Source organism: Alternaria ventricosa (assembly GCF_023758065.1).
Source record: "Alternaria ventricosa strain BMP 2768 chromosome Unknown scaffold_19, whole genome shotgun sequence".
In the NCBI taxonomy this organism is placed as follows: Eukaryota; Fungi; Ascomycota; class Dothideomycetes; order Pleosporales; family Pleosporaceae; genus Alternaria; species Alternaria ventricosa.
The window spans coordinates 637816-658077 of NW_026055699.1; the positions used below are offsets into that span (position 1 = coordinate 637816).

Below are 20262 nucleotides of genomic sequence, written 5' to 3' on the forward strand. Positions count from 1 at the left end.
AGGGCTGATACACGGTAGTACCATGACGTAAGCGCACGTGCTGCACAACCTGAAGGCAGGCGCACACATCGTAACCTTTCATTTAGACCTGCAAAGGTGATACAGTGGATCTATCGACCAGACCTGAGATAGAGTGAAGAGTAGAGGGATGCGCGCTTTTCTCGAAGCTCTTGAGATCTTCTGCACCATGTTATGGGCTCTTCTTCGAGTCCTCTAGACACGTCTCCACCACCTTCTTTGTGCCTTCTTCATTCTGCAGTTTCAGACTCAACCGCTCCAACCGCTCCAGCAACGCCTTCTCAGTCTCCCTGAATCTCTGCTCCTCAGCCTCATCATCTTCGTCGCCCCCAACATCCCCCGCGGTTGGCGTCTTGTCACCCTCTCCACTTCCCTCGATCGCCACGACACCCTCCTTGTTCTCCTCATCTCCAATCGTTGCATAGGCACCCTCCTTTATCGCAGCGGCCCTCCTCTTCTTCACCTCTTCCGCTCTCTTCAGACAGATATCTAACCTCTTTAGACTACTCTTCGGCCACGACTTCTTGTAATCATGGCCTCTTTGCGCCGTCTTCGCGCCCTCCGGCAAAGTCACCCAGTCCAGCTTACTCTCCACGTGAATATGTATATCCGGCTCCATGAGCGACGGAAAGTCCAGTGTGCCAACTCTCAGCTCAACGACTGCATCACCCAGGTGGTTACTAGCCCAAAGCTGGACATGACATTGCGGACACTCGGCATACCGATCGACAAGGCCCGGTTTGACCTCTCGGCTCAGGAACGAAGGCTTCGTCGGAGACAGTATCTGGATGTTGTAGAGTTCGATGTTCAGACTCAGGTAGAAGGCGCTGCCGGTCTGCTTTTGGCAGTCCATGCAGTGGCAGGCGTAACAGTAGAGCGGGGCTGTAAGGAGCCTGTAGCGGATGGTATTGCAGACGCAGCCGCCACTTAGCGCTGGGAACGGTTTCGACGTGGACATACTGGTGCTCGTGGTGCGGAGTCGGTCCGGCTGGAATAGCAGTGATTGATAAGCTGGAGGCGGGGTGACACGTGGGATCTGTGACGTAGTAAGCGACCAAGCCGCTAGTAGGCATTTCGAGATTAGCGTTGATCTTCGCGCGGAGGATTCGTGACTTCACGATACTGCTGGAAAGATTCATCAGTAACATTGGACGGTGATTCGAGGACCATCGCAATGAGCAACCACCTCCTTTCAAACGAGATCGCAGAGGAGCATTATGACACGGAGATTGACGATGGCATGAGGGCTATCTAATCCGAAAAGATACGTATTTTAAATTTATTAAGTTTGTGTTGCAAGCAACAGTATATATATATATATAGATAAGTATAAGGTGCAGAGCCCCTGCAGCCTGCTCGCGATTAGTTAGATTATAAATTTTATAGAGGCTTAGCGCGCTAAGCCTTTAAGCTAATATTTTAATATTTTTAATTTTTTTGCTAAAGATTACTTTAGTACTGCAATCTATTAATGTAACGCCTATTTATAGGCGTTTATTAAGTATAAAGTGTTTAGTACTAAGAGCGCTTAGGTGCGCATACTAAGCGTAATAAATAAAAGTTTTATAAAGGTATTCTTCTATTCTCTAATACCTACTTTACCTACTATATTAGTAAGTACTTCTCTATCTCTACTACTACTATACATTACTAACTAAATAGATATCTATACGCTTTAACAGCTATAAGGCTTTTCTTTTAGATTAAATTTTTAATAACTTTAACTTATTATCTACTTCTACTTTTCTTTTTAATAATAAATTACTTTCTTTATAGCTATAGTATAAGATTAAAGAGCTCTATAGCTATAATATTAGTAGTAACTTAGTCTAAGAGTTTATAAAAAATATTACTAGTATTAAATAAAGTATAAGTACTAATAAAGTTATAGCTTAAGTTAATATTAAAGAAGCCTACGTTATCTTATAAACTAGCTAGCTTATTCTTAAGTAGATTTTCTACTTCTACTAAAGTAATAATAGAGAGAGTATATTAGAGAAAGTTATTAAGTATTAGATTATTACTCTTACTAAGTTTTAATAGAAATAGAGTATAAAAGAAATTATAAGTAAGAGAAATATAGACTTTATAAAGAAACTATTTAAAGAAAGAAATAAGGCTTAGATAGCTAGAGTACTACGTTAGTATACTTAAGTTATAAGCGTAGAAATAGGTAAATAGCGTATATTACGCTAGAAATAAGTAAAAAAATATTAGTATAGTGTAGTTAGTTAATTAAAATACTATTAAATAAGTATTAATTTGTCCTCTAAGGTTTCTCTTAACTAGGCGCCACTACTATCTGAAAAGATACATGACGACTTGACGGTTGCATGCGGCAGAGCACAGCGATTTATGCCGTTAGTTCTCTACGATACTACCAGAAAGCACATGGTATACCCATATGGCCCAGAGTGAAGCATGCACGTGGAAATTTTGTGCGACTGCTGGAAACTGCATCGCAAGGAACCCATACTTCATGCTGGCGGCTACTATCCCATGCACGTTGATGAAACTACCGACATCAGGCCTTTGGAAGTCGACAAAGTGGTCATCGTCCTCGTAAAAGTGTTATCAAGGTAGCTATTGCGACTCTTAAGCTCTCTGCTTTATTGTAATCGACGAAGATCCATGCCTTACGCTGCTGACAGTAACGACAACGTCTCCAGACCTACTGCCGGAACGTATCACTGCTAAGGCTCGCCCTCGCCATGTTCTATGAACATTGCCGTTGAAGGAATCCAGATTCTTATAGTACGCAGACCCAAGCGCTGCCAGAGTGGCATCTCCATGTACCTCGACGGTAAGGGTATCGTCGTCGTTCATCTCGATGTTTCCCTCCTGATCAGCGAGTTGAAGTTCCAGGTACGCTAGGTCTTGTCTGTCTGCGACAAGTTCACCAGACTTCTCGTTGACAATCTTAACTGAAGCAACGTCAGCGGAGCGGAGCGTGGAGCGCGAACGCTCCTGTCCGCCAGAGTATGCAACAGCAAGAAGTTCGCCAGGCTCGTAAGCTGTCGAAAATCTAGCGGTGTATCTGTTGGCTTGGTTGCTACTTGCGCGCCCAAGCGAGCGGCCATTAAGGAAGAGTTCTGTTTCCTCTTCCTGAGTGATGACCTCAATGTAAGCCTTCTGGCCCTCACAACCCTTCCAGCCCCAGCCCTCGATCGCATCGGAATCTCGCCAGGGTGTCGCCTTGTAATACAAGTCAGAGACGTCCAATGGACGTACCGCAATTACGGGTTGAGACAAAAGTTTCCAGCACGCTTGGGCTACGAAAGCCGAAGCATTGGGCACGCCAGTGATGTCCAAAGCGCCGCAACCCCCTACTAGATGTGGCCATGGCTTGTACAATTTTATAGGGGTAAACCTGCTTGCCTCATAGTCGTGCACACCAATGCCTACTTCGCCAAGGTAGTCCCATCCAGTCCACATGAAGTCTCCTATTAGGTTCGGAATCTTTTCAACGTTGGACCAGTTCCTAGGAAGATCAGGTGGACAGGTTTCGGTACCGAGCATCATCCTTGAAGGATGTAATTTGGCATCTGATTGGTACCGGATATCTCCATAATTGTAGCCCGCAACATCCATGTACGAATAGAGTCTGCTGGTCACAACATTGGTGTGATTGAACTTTGGAATGTACCGCATGAATGAGAGGAACATGCTGGCGATGATGTTGAAGAAGTTGCTAGACACCAAATCCCCCAGACCGCCTTTGTTATCTGCAGGAGGAGTATTTGGATCCCCCGGCGGGATTTTCGAAAACATCATCAGGGCCAGCGTAAGGTTGACCGCTATAGTGTTAGGTCGGGATGGATCCAGCTTGTGCGTGAGGTCCAGGAGCTTCTTCGCGATCGTGTGTCCGTAGGCGGTTTTTGGCTCAGTGATCTCGTTACCCAATGAGTACATAATAACTGAAGGGTGGTTACGAGCTCGTTCCACAAGAGAAGCGACTTCGTACTCCCAGCGTTCGTTGAAGGTGTTGGAATCGTCATATTTAGACTTTGCCTGGTACCAGTAGTCGGCAAACTCATCCATGACGTACATGCCTACCTCATCACATGCTTGTAGAAGAACTTCCGAGCATGGATGGTGCGACATACGAATAGCGTTGAAGCCATTCTTCTTCATGATCGACACGCGCCGCAGTTCAGCAGCTTTGAACGACGCTGCGCCGAGGATACCGTTGTCTGCGTGTATACAACCACCACGCAACTTCACAGCCTGGCCATTGACCAGGAATCCATGACCAGGTTTCAACTGCAGAGTGCGCAGACCGTACTTGAACTTATAGAGATCGCCGTTGATGACGACAGTGCAGTCGTAGAGGTTCGGAGTCTCAGCCGACCATAGATCTGGGTTCAATATCTCGAAGTTTTGTCTCAGCTCAGACGTTGTCGTTTTTGTTCTCCACTGGACCGCGTTCCTTCCTCCTCTCGAAAGCTCGAGAGATACTTCAACGTCATCCTTCTTTTCGTTGTTGAGTAAAACCTCGAATGTGAGAAGAGCAACTCCACTGGCGGAGAGCGTTGCTAGCCTGATTCCGTCCTTGCAAAGCAGATTGTGGTTTCGAACCATGAGATGAACGTTGCGATGAATTCCAGCTCCAGTGTACCAGCGCGCGTTAGGCTGTTCGTTGTTGTCGGCATGCACTTCGATTGTGTTCCTCTCGCCGAGCTTCAGGTAAGAGTCTACGCGAATCTCAAACTTGGTCCAGCCCGCCAGACAACCACCGACTTCTGTGCCGTTCACCAGCACGCGACTGTGCCGGTAAACACCATCAAAGCTCAAAGCGACCACTTTGGACTCCAGAGTAGTAGGCGTTTGCCATGTTTTGCGATACTTGTACATTCCGCCAAGATAAAATCCGCCATGAGTTCCAGCGAGGGCGTCCTCCCGCCGCCCTTCTACCTGCATAGCATCGTGAGGAAGGTGTACTTTGCTCCAGCCACTTTGTCCAGAGCGTTGGAACTCCCAATCATCGTTGAAAAGTGTCGCTACTTCGGCCATTTTTTGCATCTGCTATGCACTGGAAGTTGAACCAAGGGCATGAAAATTGAAGGTAGTGGCTTAACTTTCTAACACGGGGTCAGCAAAGTTCTTGTAGCGTCAAGCGTACCAAAAACGTACACGGCCCTCCTCGGGGCAATTGTCTGCATCTTGGAAGATGCTTGCGCACAGGTACGTATATCCACCAATGATTTGGTGTTACATAGAAGTTTCCAGCCTTGTAGCCCTGATATTATTGTGTAGAGAATCCATTAGCGCTTACGTCGAAAGTCGGATGCACAGAGGCCGGGTCCGGACGCCTTCTATAGCTTCGGATGCATAAGGTCCCGATTCCGGACGCCTTCACGACTCACAAGCTACCCAGCACGTGCGCCTATCATGCACTTAATCAAAAACTCGAAGCAAGCGCCTATCGTGTCGCGGCTTTTATGCCGATTCTTTGCAGCTAGCAAAAGCTTGTTATATCGCGTGGGCCCAGGCGAAGGAAGGAACCAGATTGCAGCCATTGTGGTGATGCAGAAGCGTCTGCGTACTACAGCACTAATAACGGCTCAACGTCGATACTCATGAGGCTGCAGATGTCGTTGTGGTGAAGAAGCCGTGGTGGTGAACACCGCGATGACGCGCCGCAATTGCTTGGCGTCGGACCGCCGATTGGCCACCATCTCTCAGGTACACACCACACCACCCAACCGCCATTGACACTTCAACACCATCATCTCGTCAGCCAGCGACTGTACGACAATTGCGGCCATCTATATTGCAAGCTCATCGTCGTGAGTATGTAGCGATGCTATCATCACCGACGTACGCAGCGCGCGTCATCACAGCATCTGGCAGCGCGCGTCGTAGTGCCTCACGTAACGCGACCGCGTCATAGAATCTCTTGCTAATCTCAAGTCAACTAACGTCAGCTCGCAGCCTCTTGGTGAAACGTCAGTCACTGAATGGAAAGGGTTCCGGAACGTCTCAATCCATGAAGAGTCGCCTGCTCTACGGCTCACCGAACGGCGCCTTTCCATTGTCGTCTCATTCCGATTCTACATGCCAACGGTGCCTCGCCAAACCATCGTGTCCGGCCTACAACGCGAAGCGGAAGTCAGGATGATCGTCGCCCAGCGCCTTCGTACTCTGGTCAAGAACCTCTGGCATCTGCAACCTTGCCTCATCGCGCTTTTTGTTCTCCCTCTTGCAACCAAAGAATGTTACCGTCGCAGCAACAACACCGATACAAGCCAGTCCGAGACCCGTACTGAACCCAGTGCGGAATTTTGGCGCCTCTCTGAACAAGAATACGTTGGAGCTGATGAAGGCCCCTGCGGTACCGAAGTTGATAATTGCAGCAATAGCCACGGCCCGCTTGTACCCAGAACCGCAGTTCATCGAGACCCAGATAATCGAGATCGGCATCGCGAGATAGCATCCACTGGCGATAAAAAACATGCCGCAATACCGCACGGCCGGGTTGGACGGGTGCACAATCTCCACGATGAGACCTGTCGCAAGAACTGCCCATCCCAGGACGTAAAACAGATACCGGCGCTGTAGCCACTCGCTCATGTACGCGAAGATAACGGAGAAGGCGGCGCCGACAAGATACACAGGTATTGTGTGGACCTGCGCTTGCGTGGCGGTGTAGCCGAGGCCCTTGAGGATGGTAGGTTGGAAGTTCGCGAGAGAGTTCGCGTTCTCAGTCACCCCGATGTTCATCAAAACGCTGGTCATGATCAGTTTAGTAATGGGCAAGAACATGCATCCCACTTACCCGGTCCAGATCTTCCAGTCCCTGAGGAAATGCAACGCCTTCTTGAACGATATCTCGTCGTCGGCTACATGGCCGCCATCAGCCTGTATGCGAGCAAGCATTAACGCCTTCTCATCGGGAGACAAGAACTTGCAGTGCTCGGGGAACGGCGGGACGACTGGCCAGCATGCTATACTGACGAAGATAGTCACACAACCCTCGATGATGAAGATCCTGCCTCACGTCAGCAGCTGTTCGTCGCAAGACTCCAGAGTTGGCCTACCATCTCCACGCTCCAAATCCCGCGGTCCCGTCCATCTTAGCAATCAGCGAGGACACGAAGCCGTTGATCGCGCCCGCAACAATACCCGCAGTGCAGAAGAACACGTATCGCGTCAAGTATTCGCGCTTCGAGTAGTATGCGCCGATCAAGTATGCCGCTCCCGAGATGTAGGCCGACTCGGCGATGCCTTCCAGTAGACGGCAGACAACGAGCTCCTCCCATCGCTTCACGAGTCCGCATCCGATCACGGTGATGCCCCAGCAGAACATCATTACGCAAAGACTCTTGGGCCCATACTTCTTGAAGGCGATTTGCAATGGGATGCCAGCGACGAGGTAACCCAGGTTAAAAACCCACACGGCGATGTTGAACCTCTGGCCGATGAGGTTCAACTCTGTCTCCATGCCCTGGATCTTTGCATTCCCTATGTTGGCTCTTGGGGGCGAGTTAGCAAGGCATCGCAACGATCAAAGGTCATTCAACTAGACTTACCGGTCGATGAAGTTGACCAAGTAAAGTATCCACAGCACTGGCAAGATCTGAAAGTCGAGCTTCCGGATGAGTCGCCTCTCCGCAGCGCGATCGAAGCCATGCTCGCTTGTTGACCCTGCTGGGGAAACCGATGAGTTGTTGACGTGAACTCCCTTCTCGACAATGCTGGCGTCTGCCATGTCGACCGAGTGTAATGAAGAACGAAGGAGGGGTGGCGTTATTGCTGCGAAGCCGATCAAAGTCGACTATCAGTCACAGCTCGTTATGCGATGCGGGCAGGGTCAAGGGTGACTGCAGACCAGACGAAAGACTACTCGAATTACGCCCGGTCAATATATTCGCTCACCGCGTCGCGCTTTCACTCTGTCCGAGCCCTGACTATCCGGAAAACCTCAGGAAGAGCACATCATCCTCGATTACGAGCCGCGAAGCCTTCAGTCATGGCCTGATGTGCGGCGTCTTGTTGAGAAGGATCAACGGACATCTTGCGCTTCTTCACAACGTCTACTTCGTGATGCTTGCGATTGGCTGTGGTAGGCGAGAGTATGCGCGGGCATTACACGAAAGAAGTGTCCGACATGGGGCGGGTAGGCCATCGCGCGGAATTGAGCCAACTCCGCATCCTTCGCGACCTGGTTATACGAACGATGGATCAACAACCTATCGTTATATGAAGCCGTCGGTGGCGATGCTTCTTTCGAAGCTAGTCGTGCGGTAAACCGTTACATTATGAGTTAGCGGGCTCGGTATGAGAGTTCAGATCCACAACGGCGCCTTCGGCGGGGAAGAGGCAACCCCACCGTAGCGGCCCGCGTCAAATCTCTAACAGCGCTCCAGGCTCTTTCGGCGCATACAGAACGTACTCTTTCACCGAGCAAATACATCTTCGGGAAAGCGCAACGACGGGAATGCCTTATATCATTATTACGATACTGACAAAGTCTAGTGTTGGTAATGAACGGTAGTAAGCGGCAGTCCACTGGATGGTAAGCATGCCGCAGCACAACTGTTGATCTGCCTTTCTCCTCACCTTCATTGCCGCACAAGTAGTTAGCGCATCCGTCTTTAACCAAGCGATACCCTAGTGTTAACGCGAAGCAAGCTTCGCCGTGCCGCGTCTCCATTGCACTGATTTACCATGAGCGTGCCCCACATATGATGTGGGTCATCTTACCACCGAGCAGCTGCAGTCGTACCTCGAAGTATCATTTTGAAGGTGGAGAGTAGCTCGCATCAGGGGCAAAATATGTTGTCAGCGACGTTCACCACAGTCACTATATCGCAGCTGTTTTCTTGTGTGCTTCTTCGCTGTCAAATCTGGAACCACACCAGCCCATCACCGTCATGGCTCAACGAGACTCCATGAGCATCGCAGTCGTCGGCGGCGGCATCGCTGGCCTCACGTTGACTATCGCAATCCTCACCAAATGCCCACACATCAACATCACGCTGTACGAGTCCGCAGAAGCCTTTGGCGAGATAGGCGCCGGTGTCGGCTTCTCCCCGGTTATGGTTCGCACAATGGCCCTCATCGATCCACGCATCGCGGACGCGTTCGTTAAATGTAGCAAAGGCAACACTGTCACCGACCCACCCAACTGGTTCCACGTGCGCGTGGGAGACGAAAGAAAGAAGAATGTCAAATTGGGAGAAGAGATCTTCATCATACCCGGGAGGAAGGGACCGGGAGGCGGTGTGCACAGGGCTCACTTCCTTGATGAGTTGGTGAACCTGGTACCGGAAGGAGTTGCGCTATTCAAGAAGAGGGTACTTGAGATTACTGAAGCAGAAGACGGCTGCGGCGATGCGGTCTTGCACTTTACCGATGGGTCTACTGCGCAACACAGTGCGGTGCTTGGGTGCGACGGGATCAAAAGTCGCGTGCGATCTATCGTCTTGGGCGACTCAGACGCAGTAAAGGCGGTGTTCTCGGGCAAGTATGCGTATCGGGGGTTGCTGCCAATGGCGGAGGCGGTCGATATCCTGGGCAATGAGACACCCAGAACGCCGCAGATGTATATGGGCTATCATGGGCACGTATTGACATTCCCCATCGCGAACGGCACGCTGTTCAACGGTACGACAACTCCGCCCAGTCATCGATCACGCTGACCAATGTCCAGTCGTCGCTTTCTCCTCGCGACCAACATGGGAAGACGAGAATTGGGTGGTGAAAACATCACGCGACGACATGCTCGAGGACTACAAAGACTGGATCCCCGCCGTGCGCAAGATCATGGAGAACGTCCGGAAGCCCGACATCTGGGCGCTATTCAACCACCCTTTTGCATTAACCTACTATAGCGCTAAGCCACTCATCTGCCTGGTGGGCGACGCGGCTCATGCATCAACACCGCATCAGGGCGCCGGCGCGGGTATGTGTATCGAAGATGTGTACGTTCTGAGCGAGCTGTTGTCGCAGTGTTATGCGAAGACTACCCTGGAGACGGCATTCCACGCATACGATGCTGTAAGAAGGCCGCGCAGTCAGAAGCTGGTCAAAACGAGCAAGGAAGCCGGCATGCTGTGGGAGTTTGAAGGAGATGGCGTCGGCGACGATTTGGAAGCGCTGCGGATTAATGCGCAGTCGAGGATGGCTTGGATTTGGGATCACGAGATATCAGATGATATGAAGGAAGCAAGGCGCATGATGCGAGAGGGCTCGCCAAACACCCCGTAGTCGTGGGGTGAATGTATCGCATTCTTGGAGAGTGCATCTTCGCAGCAATACCGTCCAGGCTCGAGCGTGTTTCGCTTCATGTTCCGTTTTCCAGATGCTCTGGCCCAACGGTAGCCGGTTGTCGCTTTGCGACCAGAAACGGAAGCCGTTCCAGGAAGCCGCTGGGATCGACTGTGCCGCACAGCCTCGCTACCACACTACTTCAGAACTTACCCCACGCTCGACAGAAGACGACGCATGAAAAAGACAAGCGCGCAGCCTCGCTCCTACGCATCAGAGCACCTGGTATGCTACACTGCGCCTAGCATTCGTCCAGTGAGAAGCTTTGAGGATGTAGCCTGGCCAGCTACTTCGTCTCAGAGGCGTCGAACACAGCCATAGCCGTCCAAAATTGGCAGCCTCAAGCGGAGGTATGTGGTGTCACGAGAAATGTCGTGAGCGTCAAGGAAGACTGCGCTGGCGAGTATAATTAGACCTGGGCGACACCATCGAGCTTGGGAACTCCACAGCGTCCCGACTTTACCTTGATACTTATCGCACAATTCGTCCCTCACACTTCCAAAAGACATCTTCTTCCAAGCATGCCTCTTGATCTATCCAACTCCGGGACCGTCGCTGGCCGCCGATGGGACCCAGAGGCGGTGCTCAAGCTTTCCCTCGACGGCCGCTGCGTTGGATGGGCACCCTCACGTGGTCGAAAGTGTCGCATGCCTATACGTCAAGACAACACACACAGGGTTGAAATACTGGTGGCTGATTTGGCGAACCAAAGCCCAAACCCTGAGCGACTGCGATCGAAACTTCAGTGCCTCGCTGAGCACGGTCTGTGTGTTCGATTCCATCAGCATCAAGTCGACGAGATGTTAGACCGTTGGATAAAGCGGATGTGGGAGGCGTTCCCTGGGCATGATAGAGTAAGCGAACGAGTCGACGCGACGTCGGAGCGGGTGAGGCAGCAGCCTGGATCTGCGAACGGTAAGTCTTCGTCTGCCCCCCATACAGCGCAGCCATATAACAATGCCTCAGTCGTGGCGCCATCGGAATCCGAGCTTGCCGCACGTGCCGAAGCACAACAGGCCATCGATGTGCTTCAACAGTCGCTTCGTGATGCCAATCGCCGCCTCGAGGAGCTCACGGCTCGTCAAGCTGCACACCAAAGCATGGCGCAGTTGGAAACTCGTCTGTCTCGTATAACGACATCAAGCGATCCGCCTTTGTCGTCTTCGCAGCCGCCGAATGTCCTCTCCAACCTGCGCTTCCGAAGGAGCTTTGCACCGATTCGCCCTGTTTTCACCGTGACACCGGGTCGAGTGAGAAGCCCAACGACTGCAGGCACGCGACCGCCGTCTAGCGATTCGTCCAGCGATTCGTCGAGCGAGGCATCGAGCCCGATGGTGCCGCACCCGCCCCTTTTGGGGCGAAGGCTAGCACAAAACGTGCGAAGACCAACGGCGACCGGCAGCGAACCTTCGTCCAGCATATCGTCCAGCATATCGTCCAGCAACACATCCAGCGAAGCCTCGAGAGGGGTATCGAGCCCGATTGTACCAGAGGCATCCCGCTCCGTGCGCTCAACAGCAACACCCCGGTGTACGCGCCCGCATGCCCGCCGCCTGCCTTTCGATGACGAATGCCCCATATGCCAAGAAGGCGACCTTCTCTGCCAATACGACAGGTCGGAGGTTGTGTGGTGTAAGGCGAGTTGCGGGAGGAGCCTTCACAGGACTTGTTTCGAGGATTGGCGTAAGCAATGCGTAATCGACTACCGGGACTTCACGTGCCCTGTCTGTCGCGGCGAGTGGGAAGAGCGTTCAGTTTGCGACGCTTGTGACAACATTCAGGTGCGCAGGCGAAAGATCGAAGGGGATTGCGCTATCTGTTGTCACGCCCTGAAAGGAGACGCGCTGGAGGGCAGGGAAGACCTTGTGTGGTGTAAGAACTCGTGCGGGCAAAACGTCCACCGAGAGTGCTTCGATAGCTGGAAGGAGCATTGCGATGCTAGTGGAGGAGGCACGACTTGCGTTCATTGTAGGACGTCGTGGCGTGAGTGTGATGATTAGGGAGCAAGGGATGTGCGAGCGCGGAGGTTCGCACGTGGCTCGGCCTTGTCTTCGGAATTGGGTTCCGATCGGAGCAAGCACCTCGCGTGTTCATCTGATGGGCCTACCTCGCGCCTGCCCCAACCGTGTATTTTAGAGCTCGAATCAAAGCAAACGTCCCATCTGAGCAGTCACCAATCTCAAGACATGACCACATAGCTCCATGAAGGGAAGCCGTGCCCACGTACTGACTGCGCTGTCATCTCATGCGGGCCAAGTCCCGCGAGGCTAGGCACCAGCCGCCTGCTTCATACCGCCTGCTTCATACCGCCTGCTTCATACCGCCTGCTTCATACCGCCTGCTTCATACCACGCTCGTCGCGACATCATCGTCCGACCACATCCATCTGGGAAACGGCTGAACACCCTGGAATCTACATTAACGTTACGTCACCCACATTGCATATTGTCATGTTGATGTAGTCTGCAATGTCACTCTGTGACACCTGCAAGGCCTTACCCATCCGCAGCATTCTCAAACTTGCCCGGGGCGATAGCGATGTCAATGACCATTTCCAGCGGTTCCCGGTTCCCGGTTCCTACCACGGAAATGAAGCCTCACCATTCGTCAAATGGCATAACAGCCTGTCCGATTTGCAGAAAAGTGCAAGCCAATTATGCGCATTCTGCCGTTCCGTCTTCAGTCGCCTGAGTAACAGCTACCATTATCACACAAATTGCAAAGACCTCGACGAGAAATTATGGCTAGAGTTGAGCGTGGGTTCGGCCAGGTTGAGCGTATACATGGGCGAAAAGATGCCGACAGTACGTCTCAGTGGCAAGTTCTGGTACATGTCAACACCAGATAGTGCCGTCGCAGACTGCTTCAGGGAGCATGAGATCATTTCGGACTCGGTCCATCCCCATGTGCTCGAGAAGACGTCGGGATGGGTCAGCCATTGCGAAAACCACCATGCGAGCTGCCGACAATCGACACAAGAAGCGACCTTGCTACCCACGCGCCTTCTGGACCTCGGCTCACTGCCTATAGGCGCAGACTTCGAAGGCATCCGCGGTGATCCACGGACTCTCCTTGAGCACACATCGCTGAAGCTCGTAGAACTCTCTTCAGGTAGCACAGGCCGATACATCGCCTTGAGCTATTGTTGGGGAAATGGCTTGCCTATCACGACCACGTCGAAGAACTTGGACAAGCATAAAGAGAAGGATGGAATCAAGTACAAGCAGCTACCCTCGACACTTCGAGACGCCGTCTTCCTTACCAGATATCTGGGCGTTCGGTACCTGTGGGCAGACTGTCTCTGCATCGTACAAGACGACAAAGCGGATTGGGAGAAAGAAGCATCTCGAATGGCTGATGTGTACAACAACGCGTACCTCACAATCGCTGCTACGCGTGCAAGCCACTGTGGGGAGGGCTTTTTGCAAGCGCGCAAAGCGAAAGACAGACACGTCGTCACTTTCACGGATGGAAAAGGGTCATTCGACCTTTTCGTTTATTATGACGATCTGACAATGTCCCCCGGCTCCATGGAGTCTATTATCGACCAGTCGATCAAGATGCGAAGAGTAAGCTTCAATTCCACACGTCGATCTAGGAAAAACGAACACCCAGGAGCCTACATCGTATCACATATCTTACATGCTATCATGTTGATGTAGTCTCAAGACTCCTCATTTCTGCGCCACACGGTCTGAAGCTAACGCTGCTTAGGAAGAGCCTCTCTTGAGCCGAGTCTGGGTCCTCCAGGAACGTGTTCTAGCACGCCGCACGATACACTTCGCGAGCTACCAAATGCAATGGGAGTGCTCGGAGCAAGTCCTTACCGAAGACGGATACATCGAAGACTATAAAGCATGTGAAGAGATCTCATTGGAACGGATCGCGCAGGGACTCAAGAGCATGAAGGACGCGCCAGTGCTACGAGACACTCAACGATCCCAGAACACAGAGGTCACATGGAGGTTCAACCCAGCATGGCGCGTATGGTCGCGCTTGATCGAAGAGTACACGTCTCGCAACATGACCTTTCAAACCGACAAACTACCCGCACTTTCTGGAGTCATCTCGGCGCTACAGAAGCTCACTGGCGACGTCTGCCTCGCCGGTATCTGGAAAAGCTGGTTCCTTCAAGGCTTACTTTGGCGCCTGCAGATACCCGACTGGGACGAATACGTCTTCTTTCCCAAGACGCCACAGCGAACCGACGCTTGGAGAGCACCGTCATGGTCATTTGCGTCTGTAGAAGGCGTTGTAGTCTACAATGCACTTGACCACGATCCCGGCCAGGAGACATGCGCGGAACTGCTGGAATGCGACGTTTGTCCCAAGGGAGTCAACCCGCTCGGTGAATTGACCACGGGATTTGCGAAGATCAAGGCACCGGTCGCTGCAGTGTTTGATGTAGCGCCTGAGCTATCGGAAACCGGGAGAGGATGCAAAGTCCGCATGACAAACGACATTATTGCAGAAGGTAGTATATGGTTCGACGTTGAAGTGCACGACTTTTGTCAAGTGCTTATGATCACGCCTCATACGGGCATTGCTATCGTACCAGTCAACGCGGCCGAAAAGACGTACACACGAGTCGGGGTGGTCACGGTGTTCAGGTTTCACGAGTCCACGAGCGAAGCTTTTACTCGCGACGACACGGCTTTCATGAGTCGCGACAGGTCGATCACGTCGTCTCATTACCCAAGTCCGGAGATCATCACCCTACTATAAGGCTCGGGGGCCGAGAAGTTTGGCCTGTATATGAAATGGAAATTAGAGGCCGTTGGTATGTTGCAGGAGTAGCTCCTTTTTAGTGATGTCAATCAAGTCGACATGTTCAACGGTAGCGCGACTCACGAGCACTGGGCTAGACGAAGCATGAAAGAGTCTGTCTACATTATCATTTACTGTCTAGTCACTTCGAAGTGCTCACCCAGCACGATATCAACGGCCTGTTCGGCGACTGCGTAGACCGGTACCTGGTAATGAGCCGCAAGTTCTTGACCCCAGACACCGGCGCCGTGGCCCATCAAGGTCTGCCCGAAAGCCGTGCTTGCAGCTCGAGCTGAAACCCCTCCATCCTAGTACCTCGAAACGTTCCTCTGAACCTTCATAAGGCCCTTAATAGCCGCCTTCAGCTCTTCCATGTACGGCTCCATACTTGCGACTACACCGTCACACTCAGCGACAATCTCTCTTACTGCGTACTTAACGGCTTCGATAATCAACTGTTTAGCAGCCTCATCAACATCTAGTTGTTCTCCCCACAGTTGATCCATATTAGCGTTATAGACGGCAGCGCCATAGCGTTGCATAATTACCGTCGGTTGGTTGCCGTGTATATCGACCATGAAGTCGACCAAGTCAAGATGCTTCCTCAGCCATGCTCGGTGGTCTTTGGGCTCGTTCCAGATACTTGGCCACTCGGAATGACCCTCTTCCCACAGGAATCCACGCATCCACATCCTCCGCTCTGCTTGCGTGCCGCCGGGGTTGCTATCAATTGACTCGTCCTCTGGGTAAATCGCGTGTTCCAACAGGTAGTCGCCTAGGTCCTTCCTGAGATTGCCATAACGCAGCATAGGCCCGTCGTAATCGTGAATCCGTCGGTCGAGTGCGTACTTGTTCAAGTTCTCTAGAGTGAGGGTGCCAGTGAGGATCAATTCTGGAAACTTCTCCTGCGCGAGTTAGCAAACAATGCACCGTCTATGACTGGCGAAGTGAACGTACCGTCATCCAGAGGTGAGCCTCTCGGGCGTCGGCTTCTTCGAATGGGTCTTCAAGTTCCATAAGGCGGTAGATGGCGATGACTTGCGAGACGGTCCCAGTCAGACTCTTTGGCTCCAGTTTTGCCTTTTTGAGGGCCCTGGTAATCGCGTCGAACATCCAATCCTCTGCAGCGATGCCGAAGGCTTTGATCAAGCACGCGACATCGACCCCGAGGTTACTGATACCATGTCAGCTCTTGGCTAGTGATCAGAAAGCATACAATACGTACTCGAAGCCGTGCATGCGCTGATGGTTCGGGTGCGACGCCATGTTTTCTCGCGTGTGGGGTTTCGTGTGTTGTGGAGAAAGAGGAAGGAAGTTTGGGTCGGGGTGGACGTTTCTGTATACACTCTAGCGTCTCCGCTAGTGGCTGCCACAACCATCTGCCTTGACCTTCACTTTTGCTTCCTATCGATAAGGTATCCTGTGAGGAGCCAGAGCTGTGAATCGCTCGCTGCTATTTGTCACTGCGCTATCATAAGTCTTGCGGGTCGGGGAACGCAGACATGTTATTCTCACATCGCACGGAGGAAACGAACAATGGACGGTGCATCACAAGTGTATTGATCATATCATCCTATGTGTCTTCCGAGTTACTACAAAAGCATATGCCCGGTGCACAGGTTGCAATGGCCTGGTCGCGACGGATCAACGAAGTACTGTGGATACCACCGGTATAGACATTTACGGCAGATGGCAGTGTTGGTGCGCTCGTCTTCTGCCTTCTGACAGTCCATGCATTGCACGACGTCCTTGGAGATGTCCGCCCTATAGTGGGTAAAGAGCTCATCAGTAGGAGTCACGCCGCTGCAATCGATGCAGAATCCCATCGTCAAGAACTCCGGCTTCTTTGCGTTCGTTGCAGGGGGCTTGGCGTTCAAGACAGGGCCCATAGTACCGGCTGTCTCTGATCCTGAGGGCGCGTCTTCGTTGTCTACGTCCCGCGTGTCGTCTCCATTGCCATCCTTCTCGCCTTCTTCATCGCCTCCATCAGCGACAGTCTCGTCACCGGCTCCAGTGGCCTGCTTGGGAAGATCCAGAGGGGTGCCGTGTTGGTCCTTGACCTGCTTGCCGGTCTTAGAGTCGATGTACATGAATGTTCCGTCGTCGAGAACGTGTTCGTGGATCTTGGTACCCTCAACGTATGGAGTGAATTTGTCGTCGTCGAGCTCGTTCTCGTTCCTTGAAAGGTCCATCGGGTATGCCATGCCTGGAGTGGAGTTAGCAAGAGCCTGAAGAGGTGAATTGAATGGGTAGTTACGCTTGTTCTGCGCTTCTTCGTTATGCTCGGTGGACGGTGCCCAGGCCTTGGAGACTTGCAGGCCCAATATCGCACTGCTGAGGTCCGCTACAGCGTTGGCCGAATCATGTACATCGCCCTCTGTGCACGGTGCACTTGTGGCTTCCTGGGCTTGTGGGATGCGCGCCTGTCGAATTGAGACCAATAGCCGTAGCTTGACCATTTGCGCATCGTGTACGGGGACACGGCGAATAGTGCGGACTTTCCTGGCGACGGACATTGTCATGTTGCGGTCGGTGACGGTGGTGAAATGGCGCACAGCTTCGATCAGTGCCTCTGAGGCCTTTTCCGACTCTTCTTCCGCCTTGGGGTCGTCTTCATCAATCTCTGCCAGACAGTCCTGAGCGGCTCTTGCCTTCTTGACAGCGACGGTGGCGTCCTTGAGCACTGGATCCACCGGCTTCGCCGCCGCTTTCGCCTTGCGTTTAGCCTTCGGGGGCATTTTGGGTGACGGTAATTACTTGTGGTAGCAGTGCAAGTGGAGGACGCAGCTTCGTGGCTCAGTAGAAGTTGAGGTGAAGGTGAGGACGGCGCTAGAGGCGCGCTAAAATTTCGTAACCCCGACACTGCGCCCCAGTATCTTCTCTCCACATCCTACTCGCGCAACACTCGCAGAAATGGCGGAACCACAGCAGCAGAACAGCCACCAGAGCAAGCTGGCATTTTCGTACAGTTTGGTTGGCATCAAGGCCCCAGACAAACCCGACCACCAACTCCTTGTAAGCCCTGGCTGTGTACGAAGTGTATATGTGACATATTCGCTGACTTCTTACTTTTACCTCTGCAGCGTGTCGAGAAATTTAGTAGCACCGCGTATTCGGGCGAGCGAATTGCCGAGCGCGCCCTCACTGTCACTCCAGAGGAGACAAAGACGAATGTCGACAACGTGACGTGCACCGGCCTTTGGGTCGGCGTGCGTCCACATCGGGCCGCTGTGCTCAGACAGCAGAAAGCAGCTTCTGTCGGCGATGATCCTGTCACCCAGGCCGCCCTGGATGTCCTCAAGAAGATCGACATGCCATTCAAAGCTTCAGTGAACTCGGTGGTGGCGCTCGACGTTCTCCCGGTCTGGCCACATGAGGAATTCATGACCAAAGTTGTCGTAAGTACACTGTGGCTCACGTGAGAAACATGACTAACCCTAAGACCCAAGGTCAAGTTCAGCAGCCTCCAGGCCGGCAAAATCCTTTACTATCAATTGGTCAACCGCAATCCGCAGAGTCAGGTAAGCTTGAAACACTGCACGGTGTAAAAGGCTTGAATATACTCATTCTCGATAGCTATGTCAAGCTATCCCTGTTACCGCGGAAGAAGTCTTCTTCTTCCAGCCTTACCGCGATGATGACCAGGGTCAAATCGGAAAGAGAATCAAGGAGTGGCCAAACGAGATCAAGAACTACTTGGCCGAGACACTTCAAGCTTCCATGGATCAAGGTGGCTTCCGCCCTGCCAAGTCAACCGCACGGGTTCAGTTCCCTCCCGAGATCAGCCAGGCCCTAGACATTCAGTCCATGTCTTCTCAGTACGCGGTCACGGGCGCCTCTTGGCTTCTAGATGAGATGGAAAGAGCGCTTCTGAAGTCTGAGGAGGACTTCAAGGACGCTGACATCCCCCAACTTATCGCAATGTATCGTCTAATGAACCTGCATCACAAGTTCGAGAAAGAAGACGCCAAAGAGGCACACCGCTGGCTCACGGTACGTTTCAACCGTAATGCACGGTGTAAACATTGCTAACATTCACAGGACATGTTTCCTGGCCTAGTGAAGACCGGCACATTGACACCCGAGAACGTCTCCAAATACGCAAATTATCTCCGGGATACGGAAACCCGCGTAACTTACGGCGACATCCGCACAGGCTTGGGGGCGTACCTCTTTCTGCAGTATATTATACAACACAGCAAGACACTTGATACAACTACCAACTCTGCGATCAGCAAAGAGATTGCGCTGATGCGCCCTTTCTTCCACGAAGAAGCCCAGGGACCGCCTCCGAAATGCACAAAGGTGGACACAAACCTGGAGCTCTGGTTGAGCGACCATATTCGGCTGCTGCAGCGCATTGTGGACGCGCACAACGACTCTCTGACAGGTATCGTCGATTACCACGGTACGGCCGCGTCTCCCGACAACTTGGATGACCTCTGGGAGGCGGCCGGCAACTCCCCTGACACCGACGGAGCCAAGTTCTTCGCCTTGCAGGCCAGCCGGTACTTCGCCAAGGAGGTCATTGCAAAGTACAACGTCACGACCAAGAACCTTGAGATCTACATCAGCATGTGTAAGAAGGCGGTCAAGGATCTCAAAGCTGCCGCTGGCGACGGACCCGTTGACGAAGAGGATACAGATGCCGAGATGCAAGATGATTGAGGCGTCGTTGCCGCAGTTGAGTGCTTTTGGTAGCGATGATGAACTGCACCTGACATTTCGGCTTCTTTGCACCGTGGAAAAGCTTGGCTGACGACAGTACTTGTTAGAATGACGCAATAGGCTCAGCTAGTTCGGTGGCATAAATGCAAGCTATTTCCTATTTCTTGTTCTTTACCTTGCAAAGGGTTAACGCTCGAAAGAGCTTACTCGTATAAGCTAGCCGAAAAGGCATGTAAACTCGTAGATTACTTCGCTCGTAAGGGCATTTTTCCTATCTTTGCATTTCTTTGCGAAGACTTATAGTTTTTTCATTACCTATAGTTACACTGCCTAGAGTAAGAAAGAGATTAGAAGACAATAAACAGTGCATTTTGTTCCTATTCCTATGTGCGCATATCTCTTTTCTGTTATTTAGTACCTGTCTCTACTAGTCTCTTGTATTAGTAAGAAACTACTAGTAGATGTTGTACATAGCTAAGGTGTTAGGGTTAGGGTTAGGGTTAGGGTTAGGGTTAGGGTTAGGGTTAGGGTTAGGGT

At 51.9% G+C, this 20262-nt stretch overlaps 8 protein-coding genes across 8 annotated transcripts; 3 read left to right on the forward strand and 5 right to left on the reverse strand.

Annotated features, from left to right (window-relative positions):
- Window positions 1-190: 190 nt before the first annotated feature.
- Window positions 191-871, reverse strand: J4E93_009160 (uncharacterized protein; the record flags this gene model as incomplete). Its single annotated transcript, XM_049347054.1, has 1 exon — window positions 191-871. The coding sequence occupies one exon, from the start codon at window positions 869-871 to the stop codon at window positions 191-193; it is 681 nt and encodes a 226-aa protein (XP_049196009.1).
- A 1742-nt stretch (window positions 872-2613) lies between these two features.
- J4E93_009161 (uncharacterized protein) lies at window positions 2614-5031 on the reverse strand (the record flags this gene model as incomplete). The annotated part of the gene is made up of 2 exons (XM_049347055.1): window positions 2614-4932; window positions 5023-5031. 2 exons carry the CDS (start codon window positions 5029-5031, stop codon window positions 2614-2616), a joined length of 2328 nt encoding a protein of 775 aa, XP_049196010.1.
- Window positions 5032-6111: 1080 nt separating this feature from the next.
- Window positions 6112-7729, reverse strand: J4E93_009162 (uncharacterized protein; the record flags this gene model as incomplete). The annotated part of the gene is made up of 4 exons (XM_049347056.1): window positions 6112-6748; window positions 6797-7009; window positions 7059-7493; window positions 7551-7729. The coding sequence occupies 4 exons, from the start codon at window positions 7727-7729 to the stop codon at window positions 6112-6114; spliced, it is 1464 nt and encodes a 487-aa protein (XP_049196011.1).
- A 1760-nt stretch (window positions 7730-9489) lies between these two features.
- On the forward strand, window positions 9490-10230 carry J4E93_009163 (uncharacterized protein; the record flags this gene model as incomplete). Its single annotated transcript, XM_049347057.1, has 2 exons — window positions 9490-9493; window positions 9674-10230. 2 exons carry the CDS (start codon window positions 9490-9492, stop codon window positions 10228-10230), a joined length of 561 nt encoding a protein of 186 aa, XP_049196012.1.
- Window positions 10231-13850: 3620 nt separating this feature from the next.
- J4E93_009164 (uncharacterized protein) lies at window positions 13851-15015 on the forward strand (the record flags this gene model as incomplete). The annotated part of the gene is made up of 2 exons (XM_049347058.1): window positions 13851-13859; window positions 14005-15015. 2 exons carry the CDS (start codon window positions 13851-13853, stop codon window positions 15013-15015), a joined length of 1020 nt encoding a protein of 339 aa, XP_049196013.1.
- A 350-nt stretch (window positions 15016-15365) lies between these two features.
- On the reverse strand, window positions 15366-16020 carry J4E93_009165 (uncharacterized protein; the record flags this gene model as incomplete). The annotated part of the gene is made up of 2 exons (XM_049347059.1): window positions 15366-15962; window positions 16015-16020. 2 exons carry the CDS (start codon window positions 16018-16020, stop codon window positions 15366-15368), a joined length of 603 nt encoding a protein of 200 aa, XP_049196014.1.
- A 629-nt stretch (window positions 16021-16649) lies between these two features.
- On the reverse strand, window positions 16650-17579 carry J4E93_009166 (uncharacterized protein; the record flags this gene model as incomplete). The annotated part of the gene is given in 2 exon segments (XM_049347060.1): window positions 16650-17559; window positions 17572-17579. The coding sequence occupies 2 exon segments, from the start codon at window positions 17577-17579 to the stop codon at window positions 16650-16652; spliced, it is 918 nt and encodes a 305-aa protein (XP_049196015.1).
- A 1487-nt stretch (window positions 17580-19066) lies between these two features.
- Window positions 19067-19725, forward strand: J4E93_009167 (uncharacterized protein; the record flags this gene model as incomplete). Its single annotated transcript, XM_049347061.1, has 2 exons — window positions 19067-19075; window positions 19099-19725. 2 exons carry the CDS (start codon window positions 19067-19069, stop codon window positions 19723-19725), a joined length of 636 nt encoding a protein of 211 aa, XP_049196016.1.
- Window positions 19726-20262: the final 537 nt, after the last annotated feature.